Source organism: Propithecus coquereli, unplaced genomic scaffold, assembly GCF_000956105.1.
Source record: "Propithecus coquereli isolate 6110/MARCELLA unplaced genomic scaffold, Pcoq_1.0 Scaffold280, whole genome shotgun sequence".
In the NCBI taxonomy this organism is placed as follows: Eukaryota; Metazoa; Chordata; class Mammalia; order Primates; family Indriidae; genus Propithecus; species Propithecus coquereli.
In genome coordinates this window covers 2,121,395-2,139,990 of record NW_012148397.1, presented here as the reverse complement: position 1 = coordinate 2,139,990, position 18,596 = coordinate 2,121,395, and the positions used below count along the sequence as shown (strand labels likewise).

The 18,596-nt window shown below is 50.6% G+C and overlaps 1 protein-coding gene across 1 annotated transcript in view; it reads right to left on the bottom strand.

Moving 5' to 3' along the window:
• Positions 1-18,596, bottom strand: part of PLCG2 (phospholipase C, gamma 2 (phosphatidylinositol-specific)) — a 140,317-nt gene that overhangs the window by 12,212 nt on the left and 109,509 nt on the right. The window contains exons 21-28 of the mRNA XM_012648218.1: positions 16,224-16,320; positions 14,770-14,836; positions 12,841-12,998; positions 10,477-10,579; positions 8,842-9,051; positions 7,343-7,488; positions 5,869-5,983; positions 4,805-4,972 (exon numbers count right to left, since the gene is read on the bottom strand). Of these exons, the coding sequence (XP_012503672.1) occupies positions 4,805-4,972; positions 5,869-5,983; positions 7,343-7,488; positions 8,842-9,051; positions 10,477-10,579; positions 12,841-12,998; positions 14,770-14,836; positions 16,224-16,320 (1,064 nt within the window). The remainder of the gene's footprint in view (positions 1-4,804; positions 4,973-5,868; positions 5,984-7,342; positions 7,489-8,841; positions 9,052-10,476; positions 10,580-12,840; positions 12,999-14,769; positions 14,837-16,223; positions 16,321-18,596) is intronic.

Here is an 18,596-nt window from a genome sequence, read left to right as displayed (position 1 = left end):
AATCATACTCCCTCTATCTCAAAGGGAACCATTGTTAACAGTATCTTTCCCAAGGTCAGCTGCGCATCTATTTGAGTTTCTTTTCAATCACAAATGAGAGTACCTTACTACAGCGGTCCTCAATCTTTTTGGCACCATGGAAGACAATTTTTCCACGGATGGGGGCAGGGGATGGTTTCGGGATGATTTCAGCACATTACATTTATTGTGCAGTCAAACCTCTCTGCTAATGATGATCTGTATTTGCAGCCACTCCCCAGCGCTAGCATCACCGCCTCAGCTCCACCTCAGATCATGAGGCCTTAGGTTCTCACAAGGAGCGCACAACCTGGATCCGTGGCGTGCGCAGTTTGCAGTAGGGTTCCTGCTCCTATGAGAATGTAACGCTGCCACTGATCCGACAGGAGGCGGAGCTTATGCAGTGATGCAAGCAATGGGGAGCGGCTGTGAATACAGATGAAGCTTTGCGTGCCCGCTGCTCACCTCCTGCTGTGCAGCCCGTTCCTAGCAGGCCACAGACCCGTACCAGTCCACCGCCCAGGGGGTTGGGGACTGCGGCCTTACCGTTCCCAATTAACATTACATCTTAGCCTTTCTGTGGCCCTAGTTTGTCTCGAAAGCATGTACCTTGTACCTACTGATTCTCCAAGACACGCAGAGCCCAAATTAGGGCACTCCCACTCTTTCTCTATGCCCTCCACCTCTCAGGGTTTGGCTGGCTTCTCTGAGAGAACATTTTACACCATCATGTGATTTATCACTTTAAACAATAGCTATTGACTCTCCCGCTCTCCACTGCTCAGGATGAGGAAAGGAGCAGCTTACACAGCCCTGCGCCTTTTCTTCTCCTAATTTAGACTAAGGTGGATTACCATTTCTATGAGGACACGGTGTGTGTTTGCGTTCTATCTTGTAACCATAATTCTCCCACAAAGGGAGGCTTAGTTATATTTTTCTGACTTTTTAATACAAATTTTTAAACATACAGCAAAGCTAACAGAATATTACAAGGAACATTTGTACACCTGCCACCTGGATTCTACTGTTTACTATACAGTCGTCCCTCACTATCAGTGGGGGACTGGTTCCAGGACATCCTGAGCATACCGAAATCAAGTCCCTCACAGAAGGTGGCATAGTATTTGCATATAACCTACACCCATCCTCCTGTATACTTTAAATCATCTCTATATTACTTTAATACCTAATACAACATAAATGCTATGTAAATAGCTGTTATACTGTATTGCTTACAGGATAAGAAGAAAGTTTATACATGTTCAGTACAGATGCAATTTAAAAAAAAATATTTTCAATCTGAGGTTGGTTGAATCCACAGATACAGAACCCATGGCTGTGGAGGGCCAACTGTACTCATTTTATCACATTTATCCACCCATCAATCCATCTTCTTTATATATATAACTCAGAGAAGGATGGAGTCATTGCTACACTTTCCCCAGCAGGCATCCCACTAACCAGAGCTCAGTATTCATGCTCCTCTTCTGATGTAAAATTTACACGTGATAAAATGCGCTAATTTGTATTTTTAAATGGCTGGGTGCTCACCATCTCACTAAACTTCTATGTGGATGTCTTGGTGAGCTAAATTTGTCCTCTTTTGTTTTCTTCAAAATGAGCTCGAGGGACATGTAATTGCTGAACTGTGCATGTTTGAAAACATACATCCTTTGATTTTATAGTTGAGTGACAGTTTTAGTATAAAACCTGAGAGTTTTATGCCCACTCTTTTCCCTGTAGGATTTTGGGGACATTGCTCTCATTGAATACTGCTATAGTGAAGTTTTCTGACCTATTTCCTTCTTATAGGCAATGTGATTTTTTTTTTGTTGGTTTGTTTTTTGCCTGGATAGATACCCGTAGAATTCTTGCAGTCTAGCCTAGTGCTACCCCAACTTCAGTGTAGATGTGAATCACTGTGAAACTTGTTAAAATGCAGATTCTGACTTGGGAGCTCTGGGATGGGGCCTGAGCTTCTGTGGCTCTAAGGCGCTGATCTGTGGGCAGTGTGAGTCTAGGTGTTGATTGACTGTTCAGATGAGCTGGAACGCTGTGTGCTCTGTAGTGTCTGGGGAGGCTGGTAGCCCGTGTACTCCGATAGCATGGCTCCAGGCGAGGCTATGCTGTCTGATCTAAGCATGTGACTCTGAATTTGGAGACAAGGAAGGAGCTCTGCCCCCATGGCCAGCTGTCTCCAGCTTCTTATACCTCCTCTCACTGCCCAAGTTTCATTTTTATGCACTGGGCAGCCTTTCATGTAGGTTGGAGTAAGGACTGAATGGTGTTTCCCAATTTTACCAAAAATGGGAATTTTTTTTTCCTTCTTTTTGTTTTTGGTCATTTCGCAGGGAAAGGGAAATAGAAACACCTTTTCAAGTAAGATCAGTATTGCATCAGGAAAGCCTCAGAGGGCAGCCTGCAGAGTAGGAACACAGGGTTTGAAGTTACACATTCCTGGGTTTGCATCCCCGCGCGGGTCCTACAAGTGTGTGACCTTGAGCAAGTTAATTCACATCTCGAGGCCTCAAAGTGCTCAGATTTTAAAAGCAGAGATGATAAAACCCCTTTCATAGGATTATGGTGAGGATGAAAAAAGAAAGAATTTAAGGTACCTAACACAATAAGTGCTGTTTCTTCCCTTCCTGAGCTCCAGCAGGCTTAAAAGCTTAAGTGCGTCCCTAATGACAACGGGCGAAGTTTATTTCTCCGAGTTCAGAGACCCTCGATGCCTTATGCACAAAGGAATTGTTCATTTTATGTCATTCCTCCCATGAATATGCATGTGCCAGGCACTGCTGGGAGCAGGAGAAGGTCCCTGCTGAGAGTGTCTCACAGCTGAGGGAGGGGAGGTGTCAGGGTCATCCTTGAGGTTCTGTTTTGTTTTTTTTAAATTTGCAAGCCAAGTCGGTGCGTTTTCTAGATGAATTGACACACTCTGACAGCCAGCAAGGTAAGGTGGTGTCATCCACTCTGACCTCTCCCCTAGGCCTTAAGGGTTATGAGCCTCATGGCCCTCATCCTTCAGGAGATGGCAGGGTGGGTCCGGTGGCGGCAGCTTAGGAACCGACAGGCAGAACTGCCACAGAAAGGACTCCGTCATGGCATCAAGGCCAGGATCATAAAGATTTACCAAAAACCACACTTCCTGTATCAGCAGTGGATAGCACCTGAAGCCTTCGTTATTAGGCTAATCCGAAAGAAGCAAATTAAAGAATCACAGCCTAATTGCTGGATTTAAAGTAGTTTACAGTGTGGGCAAGTTAACCAAGAGGGTGTGCCAAATATCAGGGCTCTTACAAATAAATACCCATTACTGTCAAATTATAAAAATGAAAATTTCCAAAGTGCTAGCCAAGGGCCATTTGAGGAGCTGGCAGATTCCTGGGCCCCACCCTGGGTTGAAGTGGAGCCCCGTGGTGGGCCCAGGAAACCTGGATTTTCTGATTGCAACCCCCAGCATGCCTGCCGCTCAGAAGTTAGGCCAATGGAAGAAATGTCGGAGATGTTCTGAATTTAAAAAAAAAAAAAAAAAAATCTAGTTTAGTTCTTCATTGAACCCAAGCTTTCCAAGTGAAAGACTTTTTTTTTTAAAGGCAGGTTCTTACTCTGTTGCCTGGGCTGCAGTGCCATGTCATCACCACAGTCACTGTGACCTTCAACTCCTGGGCTCATAGGATCCTCCTGCCCCAGCCTCACCGAGTAGCTGGGACTACAGGTATGCGCCGTCATGCCCAGCTACTATTTCATTTTTTTGTAGAGACAGGGTCTTGCCTCAAACTCCTGGCCTCAAGCGATCCTCCCACCTTGACCTCTCAAAGTGCTGGGATTATGGGCATGAGCCACCACACCTGGCCAAAAGATTGATGACAATAACCTTTCGCTTGAAAAATGATCCTTAGAAAACAAGGGAACAGTGACCTCCTGAGGAACCCAGAAGTATGTATTCTCTTATGTCTCATGCATCAGAAATACTAAGGAAGGGGAAGAAGGAAATTCAACACCCAGCAAGGACCCATGTGACAAAGTAAATCAGAGAAACTATACACAACCTAAAGACAGTCCCATTTTTTAAGAAATGACTGGCTCTAGAAGCAGGACCACACTCTTGGGCCCCGACTCCCCTCACCTAGAGGAGTCTAGCTTGGTGGTGTCGGGGGCTCAGTCACTTCAGTTTCACTGGGTCTGACTCAGTGTCCTGAGCCTTAAGAGCTTGTCCCATGACCCAGCTTGGCTTGGTCCCAGACAAATACCAAATGCCCCTTCTCACATCACGAAGAGGTTTTAGGTTTTGGTCAGCATGGAAGAAAATCATAACAATTCAACGAAGTAAATTAACCCTCCCAATTTTATAGAAGAGGAAGGTGAATTCTGAAAGCTTAGGGTGGGACCCAAGACTGTAACTGCCCCAAGAAACCAAACGCCTCTCCCTTCCTACCCTGTCCTGCTGCCAGCCAGACCTAACCCTGGCTATGGAGAGGCACCGCTTGTAACATTTCAAGATGCAATCAAACTACAGTGCCAGGCTGACGATCGACTAACAATCCGATTTTGCATGCAGAAGTCTGACTTCGAAGAGCATAGCATCCCATCTCACCTGCTTCCTCCCACCTGTGTGCTAAGTGACAGGCTGTACGTGCACCAGCTCTCCAAGTCACCCAATCGGTTTTACAGAGATTTAGTCAAAACCAGGAAAAAATGCTTTTTCATTCTTTTTAAAGCAAGCAGCACTGACCAAAGAATGACACTAGCCCGAATTGCACATCTTAATTAAAATGCCTCTTACCTGATTTGATTCCTTTAATGGGGTAAGTGGCATGAGCAAGAAAGTTGGGGTCACTGAACATATCTTCCTCGTAAACCACAAAGCGTAGAAATGCCAGGTTTGGGTCATAAATCTCAAATGTCACCTTCTCCTGCGTTGCAGCCCAGACAGGGCTGAGGCCATTATCATCTGGAAGGAGATCAAAGCTCATTAAGAGGGTGCCTTCGTCCTGCCCACTCCTGGTAAAATGGTCTGCATCCTTCAGCTTTGAAATCCCCTTAGCAACCATGTCGATAAATATGCGTCTGTAACAAGATCTAAGAAAATCTGAATACCTATCCCTCCACATCACCCCAGTGAGCCGTCCTGGTGAGCTGATGCAGGAGACCATCTCCCCCTTTGTGCCAGGATGGGGGAGATGGGAGGGGAGGTGTTTGCAGAGCAGGGAGGTGGGCTTGGAAGACATAAAAGGAGAGTGAGCATGGTCTGGCTTGCTGAAGAGGCAGACCCCTGCCTCACTGAGCAAGGCAAGCAGACACCTGCCATAATGCCAGTTTAACCCGTCGGTGCCTAAGTTGTTCACGGGGCTATTCTTCACCACGGGCAGTGATCCTGTGCCTTGGAAGGCCCACAGTTCACGCTCCCTTCCTGGCCTCCCCCGGAAGAGCAAGCATTCCTCTTGTCCTCCCTGCCTTCTATGCATAAGATCACCCAGGTTAGGCTGACTCCCCAGGTCAGCCCTTATGTCCCCCCTCACCCCTGCATCTCTGCTGCTTAGCCTTCGACTCGGTGGATAAATCAGGTTGGGCTTTGGCACAGAGAGAACCAACCCAGTGTCAGGGCGCAGCGAGTGACAGCCTCGCCTGGGACTCTGGACTTGAGCTTGGGGCAGAGAAACACAGCACTGGGTACAAGTCCAGCGATTTAATAAAGTGGCCCTTTGTTTCCCCTCCCGGAGCTGAACCACAGTGGGCGAGAGATGAGCAAAAACACCTGGACGACAAAAGTGCATCACAAAATCCCCAGCAAAGAGCAGCCCCACACGTGATGCAACTCGCAATGAAGAAAAGGCCAGGGCAACTTACTCACGACTGTGGTCTTAAACTTGTTGTTGTCATACTCGGCTCCACATATTTCCACCTCTACAAAGGGACAAGCGATGCTTCGCCCAAGTTTGGGGAGATGGCGGGCACCGAGGACCTAGGACACCAAAGGTAAGTGAAGGGGCTCAGGAGATTTCACTCCAAAATGCGACTCTTTAGTACAGAGAATATTTTGAATTAAAGGTCCTTAAAGATCAATAGGTTTTGGAAGGGGCTTTCCCTCTATCTGTATAAAAACAGACCCAGCAAAAAGAACAATTGCCTTTCCTTCCCTCCTCCCTGTTCTCTCACTACATTGCAGGAAAGAAGATCAAGATGCAACCAGACCTGCCCAACCCATGTTCAAGGTAATACCTGCCCCTCCGGTTAATTTAATTTCCAAAGTGACTCATTTACAAGTCGGTCTGCTTCCCCCTATCCAAGTATCTATCCATCCTCCCTGTACCCATTTATTGCCCCTCAACAGAGTGACCTGTATTCCTCATCCCCTCGACCCTCTAAAATGAAAGTACATAAACTTCTGGACCCCACTGGGAAACTGGGTAATCACTCTGTGTTTCTCCCTGTGCACATGGCAAATAAATCTCTTTTTCTGATTAATCTGCCTCATTGGGAGCTGATCTTTCAGTGAACTTTGAACCTTCCAGGGCAAGGGGGGAGTTTCCCCTCAGCCCCACGTCGGTATTGGAATTCCCTGGATATCGCCAGGGAAAAGCTGAACAGGTCCCACACAGGCCATCTAGCTCAGAGCTGTGTTTGGGTTCTGGAGTCAGAATGTATGAGTTCAAAGCCAGCCTCAGTTTCCCCAGAAGGCTGTTGAGAGGACTGATTTACTGGGGCAGTCATAGCAACCTGCTGAATCAGACACCAGCACCGTTTCCCTTGTGTGGACGGATTCCCACAGCGCCTCGGGGTAAGTGTGGGTCCCAGCCCTGTGCCGTCTGACTCAGCAAGGGGAGCTCACCCTTGGGTGCCTACCAAGGCAGGAAGCTTAGTCCATGGATGTCGCTGTACCCAGGAAAGGTTGCAGGAGAATGTGGAAGTCTTTGTGTAAGAGGTCTTTCTTTAAAGACTTTTGGTTACATATGCTTCATTTCTTTCTTCCTTCCGTAATCTCATGAGAAATGCAATTCATTTCTCTACCTTCCAAAAACTCTTATAAAGAAACAACACATTCAGAGAATGTGTTGGATGAATTTTAAAAAGCTTTGACTCCTAAAACTGCCCGGGGGGGGACAAACTGTCTTCCTCCATTAAGACCAAATGGATATTTGCCATGTTTTGTTTCTCTCTGGCCAGAGGCTGACCTCACTGGGACCCCAGAGAGGGATTCCTCCCTCACCTCCACAGTAACCCTGGAGTGTACTGCAATCAAGATCCTTAAACACTGTCGGGGGTGACAGATGACAGGCAGCAGCAGCCCAGCCCCCCAGATGAGAAGGAGAGCTGGCTTTACCTTGACAGTCAGAGTCATTAGGATCTTCCTCTGGGACTCGGGCGGCATCGGGTGGTAGGTCTCTGTCCTCATGCTCTCGGGCTGTAGGACGTAGCCCGTCCGCCCGTTGAGAGAAAACAACGCGTGATTCATCTGCATGTACTTATCTGGGAAGAAAAATGAACTTCTGCCATAAGTCAGGCACGAGGATGCTGGCCTCCTGGGCCAGGAGTCGCTAGCTGGAAAATGAGTTACACCTTCCTCCAAAATTAATTTAAGGCAGTTGTTCAAAGAGATATCCGAGTCTAAGAAAATATGAGGTGTTTAAAAAAGCAATCTCAGACTGGGGAACACCTTTCCAAGTATGTCACGAAATCGAGAACCATAAAGACTAAAACCTACTAAAAGCTAAAAATGTCTACCAAGAAAAAAAATGTGTTCAGTTGAATCATTTCAATTCAAATGACAAATATGTACATAAAAATTTTTAACCTTTTAAGAGCTCTGACAAATGTACGCTATAAATACCTACCACATTACATAAGGCATGAACAGTTCGTAGAAAAGCAAATGCAAATGTTCCCTAAACAAGTAGAAGCTGATTAATGTCACTCAGGAAAGAAATACCAATAAGAGAAGCTCTGATAACAATATATCAATTTTCACCTATCAGATCGGCCAAGGCTAAAAAATTCAATAAAACTAAGTAGAAATTATGCCAAAAGAGTGTATTCGAACTCTACCAATTTGCATTCCCTCCCACGCTCTTTACAGAGGGTGGTTCAGCAGAGTGTCTTAGGTCAGGCACAACTGGGCTCAGAGGTTTTCTTCAGGGCAAAGTTTATCACAACGTAAATGCACGTGCTGTCTGACCTACCCTGCCCTCCTGAGAATTCTGTCGCACAGATGTGCTCCTAGACACCATGCTCATGTGAGGCCTACAGGAGGTGGTGCTGTCCGTGATAGTGAACGATTGGAAAGGAGCTAGCTGTGCCCCCATGGGGACTTGTTAAACGAACCATGGTTCCATGCAGTGGAATCCTGTGTGGCTATAAAAGGAATGTAAAGGAAGTTACTGGTGAACAGATCCCCAAGGGGCTTTTAATAACAAAAGTGCAAAGCACTGTGATTTATGCTGCCATTTTGTGCCCAAATATTTGTGTATGTTGTTTTCCCAGCACATGAATATCTCTGGAAGGGGGGCGTGCCGGGAGGAGAGACCCCTGAAGACCCCACTCAATGTGTGCACCCAGCTGCACCTGCGAACCAGCTCGTAGACGTCTTAATTACATGAGCTACTGTACCTCCTTTCTCTCTGGAGCCGGACTGGCTCAGCCTCTGTCTCTTGAGATCACGGGGCCTACCGGATCCAAGCGCCCTTCAGAGCCCTCAACGCTCCGTTCAGTTGGTGGGCCTCACACCAACTAGCATCCTGGCTGAACCCTGGCATCCCGGATACCATATCACGTGGGTGCACCCAGCGACCTCGTGTTGACCCGCTACCTCCAGCCCTCCTCTACCTGCAGTCTGGAAATTGAGCGCCACCATCTGGGAGCCACACAGCCAGAGCCGGAAGGGATCGTAGTTCGAAGAGTCAACTCTTTGTCCCTTGGGGTAGACGCGGGTCAGGCCCTTTTGATTGTACTTCAAGAGATCGAGGGGCTTCTGTCTGATGATGCTGTCAGCCTTCGTCTCCACAAAGGAACGGATTTCTCGGAAGTCAGGATTTTCTGCACACAGAGTAAAAGGCCACCATTTCTTAATGCTTAGCGCAGTGGCTGGATGCTCGGGTTGTAAGAGGAAACCAGGAATGTCTCCCTCTGACAACACATTCACGGGGTTGTGATGGTAAGGCCATAACTGGTACACGGCGGACTCTTGCCCTCCTGGGGTCCCAGGGATTAAAAGGTGGGGGAACCTCACACATTCAGAAGGGGCCTAGTTTTCCTGCAGCCTTTTAGTCTAGAATCATTGTAATTTACTTTTTGTTTAAAACTATCAAAAGTCTTGAACAAGAAGACACAAAAGTGGTCTGGTTATAGAAGGGGAAAGGTGGGGATGGGTTTCGGTAGAAGATCTTAGGAGTGTAAGATGAAAAGAGCAGCTCTGACTTCTTCAGCAAGGATGCTACAGACACAGATGAATGAACTGAGCATCTCGCTGAAGGAAGAATCAACTGCCACTGCCCGCAGGAAGCGACGTGACAGGAGGAGGTGCCCGTGTGGGTAAGGAAGTAAGAGTGGGAGGAGGTGGGGGGACAGCCAAGCAGTGAACATTCTGAGCCCGGTCCTGAGCTTTGGCATCTGTCCCTGAACATAGGGGTGCCTGGGGACCTGCCTCGCAGTAAGAGTTAACACTGAGGTCTAGTACTATTTCTCTGGTCTTCTGTACTGCCATCCCAGATCCTTAAGATGAAAGATAAGGAGTTGCTCGACAGACCCAAAGAAAGGAGAAATAAAATATAAATGGCATCATCAGAGAACTTGCTACTTTGGAGAATTGGGTGGAAGATCCATTTCTTAATGGACCCCATGGTAGGCTGAATAATGGTCCCCAAAATATCTAGGTCCTAATCCCTAGAACCTATGAAGATGTTACCCTGCATGGCAAAAGGGATTTTAAAGATGTTATTGAGTAGCTTGAAATGGGGAGATTATTCTGGGTTATCCAGGCAGACTGAAAGCAATCACAAGGTCCTTATATTAAATAATAGGGAGGTAGAAGAGGAGGTGGCCCTGTGACCAGAGGCAGAGATCAGCGTGATGAGGCTACAAGCCAAGGAATGCTGGCAACCACCAGAGACTGGAAGAAGCAAAGCACACGATTCCCCCCTGGAAGGAGTGCATCCCTGCTGACACGTTGATTTTGGCCCAGTGATGCTGATTCTAGAGTGTGAGAGAAATGATATTTTCAGCCACTAAGTCTGCGGTCATTTGTTACAGCAGCAGTACAAAACTCATCCACCCTCTAAGTGGGTTTGGGTCTCTTCCACCAGCATCCTTACCCTGAGGACAAACTCGAGGTCAGGCATCTGCCTCGAGCAGCTAAGGGCAAGCAGAAAAACGTGCTCACTCCTGCCCTGCCTGACGATGTCTGGCTCAGAAGGAAATCATTTTCACTACAGTTGTGGGGCAGAGGCATGGGGAAGATGTTACCTAAGTTATCCTTGGTTTTGCTGGTCGGTTTGCAGTAGACCACCAGGTCAGAGAGCTCGATGGCGATCGATTGGTTCTTCTCCCAGTACCTCATGTTGTTCTCCTGTTTGGGGGTCACCCAGCTTTAGTTTCAGCCGTCCAGCCAGCCACCAAGAAATCCCACACTCACCTGGCAGTTTCCTCCCCCAACCCCACTTCGCCCCGATGCGCTCTCAGAGCTTTAGTAGAGTTGAGTGTTTTCCTTCCCTGAAGCCTGCCCCTCCTCCCTCTCTCCCCCCAGGTTTGGTGTCTAGCTCAGTCCTGGCCGGCTGCAGATCTCAAAAATAGATGGGGCTCAGGACTGCGTGGCATGGGGAGGGGCTCTTCTCTGTCACCTGCCCTCTTCCCATAACCCTCCCCTAAAACGACACTGTTACTGTTCATCGAATTCTAGTTCTCCCAGTGCTCATGGGCTGTGACCACAGCATCCTCGTCCTAACTCTCGCCCGGAACGCGCAAGCCTCCTCCCTGCCTCTGCCTGCCCGTCACAGCTCTGTCCGAGGGCCCGAGCCACATGCCACAGACTGGGGAGGCATTGCCCTACAGAGGACCCACCGTCAAATCTAACCCCATCCGAGCAAGGGTGAGCTGCTCGTTTCACCCCAAACCAGGCAACCCTCTCAGGCCTCCCCAGATCCTGCCCAGCAGCCCTTTATTGGCCAGCGGGGAGCCTTGAGAGGATATCGAGGTAACGACAGTCACTGTGCGGGGGGTGCTTGATGGATGTCATCTAAGTCGCACACATGTCCCCCGAGAAGCAGAACTAACAGAGAGGCTGAGTAGCTTACCTCAGGCCACACAGCCAGCGTCAAGACCAGAAGCTTAAGCGACTAGCCTGATCCAAAGCCCCAGCTCCCAACCCAAGTCACAGCTCTGTGTCATCCCACCCCCTGTCAGCCACCAGGTCCTGGAGAAGATGTCACTGAAATACTAAAAGGCCTCCTGCCTCTGACTCCTGAGTTCACATCCCAGGGACTCTGCAAAGTCTCCCAAAAAGGACAACTTTCTGGCCGAGCGCGGTGGCTCACGCCTGTAATCCTAGCTCTCTGGGAGGCCAAGGCGGGCGGATTGTTTGAGCTCAGGAGTTCGAGACCAGCCTGAGCAAGAGCGAGACCTCGTCTCTACTAAAAATAGAAAGAAACTAATCGGACAATTAAAAACATATAGAAAAAACTAGCCGGGCACGGTGGCGCATGCCTGTAGTCCCAGCTACTCGGGAGGCTGAGGCAGGAGGATCGCTTGAGCCCAGGAGTTTGAGGTTGCTGTGAGCTAGGATGACGCCATGGCACTCTAGCCCGGGCAACACAGTGAGACTCTGTCTCAAAAAAAAAAAAAAAAAAAAAAAAAAAGGAGAACTTTCCTCCGGAGGAGTTGGAAGAGTGAGTCCAGGGGCCTCTGGTGACCAGAGACAGGCCAAGATGTGAGGCCCCCGGGGGAAGGGAAGACAAGGCCACTGGTGGGTGCCCACTCCAAGTACCTTGCAGGGGAGAGACTCGCCAGCTGCAGCCAGGGGTCAGAGGGGCCTGGGGAAGCTTTACCACCAGTCCTGTGGGGAATGCGTACATGGGAAACCCTGCAGTTCCTTCCCAGCTCTGTAGCCACGAGAAAGAGCCGACAGCACATGACTCCACCATCAAAGATGTGGTGACACTTTCCCACGTCACCCTTGTACAATGCTAACGCGATGATTACATACTTTGGAGTGAAGTATTTGGAGGCCCAGGGAAGTCTGGTTACTTTCCCAGGGCCCGGCCCCGCCGGGACGCAAGCTCCAGTCTGATCCCAAACCTCCCAGTTCCCACGCAGAGGCTCTCGCCTTCTCCAGACGCTGCCAGCCCCGTGCAGGGGCTCCACAGACGATGGCCCTGAACGGGCAGTCCCCTTCCAGAGGGAAGTTCCTCCACAGGGAAAAATGGGTCTCATCGACTACTGTTCCCAGGGCCCATTCTAGATCCAGGGAGGCGAGCTCAGCGAATGCTTACTGGGGGAAGGACCCAGGCCGCTTTGTACAACATTTAGAAACAAAATAATCAAGATGAGGAAGGCAGCACTTCCTCGGTGAGACACAGGGCCAGACAGGCATCATCGGTGCACACTCTGAGCCTTCTGAAGGCTCAAACCAGACCCGCGTCCCAGGGGACCCTTGTTCCCCTCCCCTCCCTAACGAGAGGTGTTGCTATCGTCCAAACACACCGAATCTCCTCCTCGAGTTCTGTGCGGCCCGGGGGCCTGCTCCTCCTGCAGCCTGGACCCACCGGCGGCCTCCGCAGAGCACCAGGGACCAGAGACCGCCGGGGCCCCGGCCCAGGCGCACAGAGTGCCTACCTTGGTGTCGATCTTCCAGGTGATCTCCCGGATGCTCTGAAACCACTCAAAGAGCTCTTCCACCCTGTCTGTGGCAAACTCCACCGGAGGGTCACCCTGCTTCTTGGGCTCCAGGATGAAGACAAACGGCTTCTGGTTTTTCCCGTGTGGAGCTTTCACTTTGGGAGAGAAGAGGAAGCCCCGATCATCCTATTAGAAGGCCACAAAAAGCAGACTTCGTGCTGCCCGAGCCCTTCCTCTCACGGACCAAACCAAGCTGCCATTGCTGTGATCGTGGTCAGCACTGACTGGGCCTCACCAGGTGGCATCTGGACCCTCCACACATGACTGCTTGAGCTACGCAGTGGGCTGAGCAGCGTCCTCCAAAAAGATACGTCCGCTCCCCGGAACCTGTGAACCCGAACTTATTTAGAACCAGGGTCTTGGCGTATATACTTAGGTTAAGTATCTTGAGATGAGACCGTCCTGGGTTTAGGATAAAACCCCAAACCCAACAATGGAGATCCTTGCAAGAGGAAGGGGAGAGAGATCCTAGACAACCACAGGGGACAAGGGCATGTGAGGACGGAGGGAGAGACTGGAATGATGCAGCCACGAGCCAGAGAACACCAACGACTGCCACATGTCACCAAGAGCCAGCAGAGAGTCATGGAATGGATTCTCTGTACATAGAGGAAGTATTTTATAGAGAAGAAAATTGAGATTATGATGGGGAAAATTATCTGCCAAATAATATTAGTAGCTAAGATTTCTGAGCTCTTAGATGCCAGGCAAGATTTATCAGTAGATGACACGCATTGTGTCTAACTCCTTATCACAACCTTAGGGGCTACCGTTCCTGTTATGCCTGTTTTGCAGGAGGGAAAGCAGGCTCGTTGAGGGAAAGTAATAGGTGGAAGGTCACATAGTAGTGGCAACGGTGACACTCAAACCCCTGCTCATAACCACCGAGCTGTGTGCCTCTGCTCTGCAAACACGGGCAAGGAGATGCTATAAAAAACCTCAGAAGGGAAGGCAAGAGTCTTGAATCCCTGTAGGCCTGGCCCATCTGTTAACTCACCACGGGACCTCTGCAGATGCCGTGGTCCCCTAGGAGCTTGGTTTTCTCATCTGTTGAGCGGAGCAAAGAATCCCTCTCCTGCCTACCTTACTGGAAAGTTATAAGGGGGGAAGCATTATAATGTAGGAAGCAGAGCACTGGCAGGAAGTTCCGGGGACTGCTGTCATCTGAGGCCTAGGGGACCATGCACAGGCCTCCCCAGGGAGCGTCTGGGAGTGGCGAGCCCAGGCTGGTGAGTCGGGGCTGCAGGGAACAGCAAGGCCTGCTGTAGACACAGGATGCTCAGGGGAGCGGGCTGCTTGAACCTTCTGCCCGGAGCCTCCCTCCTCACTGCGATGCGCTGGAGGCCTAGGAAGCCCAGCGCAGCTCACAGCCCTGCCACCCCCAGATCAGCCCGTGCTCGGGGCTGGGCCTTCAATCCCCCGCTTGCAGCAGACGCCAGTGTGCGACAGACCAGGCTGCCTGATGCCCAGCTGAGCAGCCAGGAAGCTGAGGTTCAGAGAGGAGAAGGGACAGGCCCATGGTCTCGGAGCCACTGAGCAGCAGAGCTGGGCTTAGGACTAGGACTCCCTCAAAATGCATGAGAAACACAGGCAGGCCCTGAACTCATCACAGCGATGTTGGTAACAGGTAACCATCATCCAGCACGTACTGTGCACCAGACTCTGCGTTAGCACTTGCAGTTTAGCAGATACCAACACAGACGTAACGTCGCACTCACTGACCAGTCGGACCCGAATACTTGGGGCCAGCATCAAAGCCAAGGCTAGACAGGACCAGTGTCAGCCGCCTCCCTGCCCAGGGCGGGTGTGAGGTCAGGCAGCGGGGGCTTTGGGTAGGAATCAGGCTAAGATGACGCGTGCACGTACCGACGTTATAGGTATTGAGGTCCAATATTCCTCTGCAAAGAGACCCTAAGGGATTGTCTTCAATAATCTGTGAAGAAACAAGACATAACTCACGTTAGTTGTAACGGGCATGATAAAAACACGACCAGCTTCCAAAGCGCGCCGTTTAGCGGAGGCACTGCCCGTGGAACTGTTTAAAATGCATTTTCATTACAGGACACGTCCACAGGGAGAGCGCTAAATAATGAAGCGTGGGGCTGATAGGGACCTGGCGGGGAGCAGGTGCCAGGAGGTTCAGTGTTTCATCTTCCAACCCGTGAAAACACGCCTTGTGAATTCTAGAACAGGTTTCAAGATGCTTCCTCAGGTCTGGTTTTGCAATACACCCTAGACCCTTTATCTGACATGATGATGAAACGGGACTATTTGGTGTACTAAAGCCCAGCTCAAGAACCGTCTGTGGCTTCCCATGCCCTGTGGAAGCAACACCCATGGCTCTGTGATCTGGCTTTTAAGGCCTTCCGAGCCCCAGTGAGCCTTCCCAGCTCCACGTCCCCTGCCTCATTTGAACCATCCCAGGGTCCAGTGGAGACGGAGACTATCTTAGTCTCAGGAGAGCTGGCAGAACCGTGTGTCCACCTCCTGCCTGTACCACCCCACGCCTTCCCTGCCAGGCTCACGCTGACTGTGCAGGCAAGAGCAATGCCACACATGCCACGAGAGGGTCACGTCTCTGCCTCAGCCCGAGCACACGGAACACAACCACGTTCCCATCACCGCACCTTTGCTGACTATACCTCCCATCTGAAATTCCATTCTGCCAGTCTCTCGGTGTTGAATTTTAACTAGACTTCTAAGGCTCAAATGCCCCCTTCCTCCAGGAAGCCTTCCCAGATTACACCATCTCCCTTAGATAATAAATGCCTTGGGCTCTCATGGGACCTTTAAGTCCTCATTACAAAGATGTCATCCTTGGTGTGGTGCTGTCACACTGAAAGTGGCTGCTCCCTGAGCCTTACGGGCAAGAGGCAGCTAGGGAACAAAAACCAGGTTTGCAAAGTCACCAGGAAGGCCTCATCCCACCTCCCAGTCAAGCCACTTGCTTGCTCACCCCGAGCACGTTCGGAACGTCTGGCTGTCCAAAATAAATGTGTCTCATTTGCAAGCTGCTTTAAGCAAAGGACAAATTCCCCATTTGGCCACTTCTACTCCGGTGGGAATTCTCCTGCATATTCAAAGGCTTCCAGCCCAGCACAACCCGATTAAAACATGACTGGCTCGTCACAGCGACTTTCGCCTGCAGCAGCTCGGGGACGATCGCAGTATCTGCATCACTCCGTCTTCCCTGTCCTGGAGCTCCATAGACCGCGAGCAGCACAGGTAAAAATTCGCCCACGGAGGCGGCTCAGGGGACTCCCTGAGAAACAGGATGGGCAGATCCCTCCTTAGGGAAGGGAGGGATGGTGGACACGCACCTGCTTTTCCAGCTCCTCCACGTCGGCGCTGGAAATGTCCTCGACGTAATTGGACGGGAAGTACTGCTGGATCCTGGTCCCGTAATCTCCTTTCCACCTGGAGGAAAACAGAAGGCGCTGAGGCCCCTTACCCAGCAGCACTACTAACCCACCACGCTCAGGGGAGCCCCAGCCGCCAGCCCGATCCCCACGGGGGAGAGGCAGCAAGGGGCCAGGTGACCAGGGGAGGGGTCACTGTTGTGACAATGAAGCTTCTCAAAGGGAGCTTCTGCTTTTTTTTTTTTTTTTTTTAATCACCAATGAGTCACTGGGGGCTCATCGTCTTCCTCTTAACATGATCCTAATGCTTGGTCAAAGACACCAAAAGTCAAAAGTTTCAATGCTTTGAGCTGAAGAAAGAGGTCATGCAAGACAAAACCCCATTTCAGGTTGTGAATTTAGAGATGAATTGGTATGAAGAAGGTTCTGGAGCCAGACAGCCTGGAATCAAATTCCAGCTCCACCACCAGCTACGTGGACATTCCATGCCCCACACTCTCCATCTGTAAGACGGGGTAACACCAGCGCTCCGCTCCAACGAGTGCATTGGAACTACCTAAACTAGCACACGCCAAGAGCACGGATCAGTGCCTACCTGGTACACGGTAAGAGCTCAATGGCACTAGTTTGTGTTGTTATTCAGCTAAAATATCGTTCCCACACTTTATAACAGCACCAGTAACAAGGGACATAATTGATCCATGAATGTGCCTTGCCCCCCAGACTGCGAGCACCTCCAAGCTTCCTCCCCGCGACCCCAAGTCCATCCTGGGGTCCAGGCCGCCTCCTTCCAGCCTGGACATCTTGTGGGCCACTTTCTGCAGCCAGGGTCTCTCCAAATGCACCTCTGACCACACCGTAGGACGGCTCCCTGGGGCCTTTAGAATCCAGCCCAGACCCTTTTTAGCCTGGCAACCAGAGCCCAGTACGGCCGACCCCAGGACTCTCCGTGACCCAAACCTGACATTCATTCCAGCCTGCCATGCTGCCCGGCTCCCACGCCTTGGTCCCTGCCCTTTGTACCCACCTTCCTCCTCCTAACCACGTAGGACTCGGCTCAGGCACTTCCTGTCCCAGGCGTCTTCCCTGACTGCCACCTAGGCTGAGCGTTCTTCTCTGTGCTCCCCCGGCATCCTGTCCCCACAGCCATCTGAGCGTTCACACCTTCCATTTAATGTATAATTACACACCTGTCTTCCCCGCTGTGCGAGACCTTTTTTGACCTTAATCAAATCTGTACTCCATGCTCATGGGAAGCACCTAAATGTTTTGGCCTGAATGAGCAGGACCGATGGTTCCATCCACCTGGCGGGAACACCGGGCTGCTGGTCGGAAGCCCCTTCAGGGCCCCCTGCCGTCACTGCCCCACACCCACCTCGGGCAAGGCCAGCTGTATTTAGGGCGACCGTGCGTACCATCCGCCCAGGACTGCGCAATTTTTACCTGTTGCCCAAGTGTAATTGTTAATAATAGCATTCCCTTCACTCTCAAAAACATCTTGGTTTGGACAAGAATTATTTGGTCCCCCCAGCTATAGGGGAACTAGTTTGGGAGGATGCAAAAAATGGTGGTCCGACGCGGGCGGCCCCCTCGGGGGCAGTACTGCCCTCAGAAAGAGAACAAGGAATGGGCGGTTTTCCCAGTCCCTCGCCAGAGGAACTTCCGCCAGCTTCTTAATTCATCTCAAGACAAGAGCCTTAGACACTTGGATCACTCCGCATCAGAGGCAGGAGGCTGTCCCGCACATAATGGAAAACTGTGAATTGGAGTAACTGTCCAGGCCGCACCCACGCAGTGAGGACCAGGACTGTGACAGAGCAGCGTGCAGGAGCACGATGAGGAAGTGCCAGGGGGCCTGGGAGACACCTGAGCTCGGGCTGTGCCACTTAGAAGGGAGGGACCTTGGCAAAGCCAAACCGCTGAGCTGGGGAGCAGCAGATCGACGACACCGGTTGGCAAACTGGGCCTGGGAGCCTCCAAGGAGGAGCCCCAGGGCTACAGTGGGGACAGCGGATGTCAGCAGGGGGACCCAAATGGGCAGCTCCAAGCCCTGCTCCAGCTTCAACAGATCACTGTAGCTCTTGGATCTTGTGCTGTTACCAATATTTTATTCTAGGGATCCAGGTAAGAATTGGTTTTGAATGAGGTCCTCATTTTTAAAGAAAAAGTTTGGAAATCCCTGAATTAGGGCCCCTTGCAAAGGAACAGGGAGGGACCTAGAAGATAAGAGAGGTTAAGAATCTGGGCTCTGGGCCGGGCGCGGTGGCTCACGCCTGTAATCCTAGCACTCTGGGAGGCCGAGGCGGGCGGATTGTTTGAGCTCAGGAGTTCGAG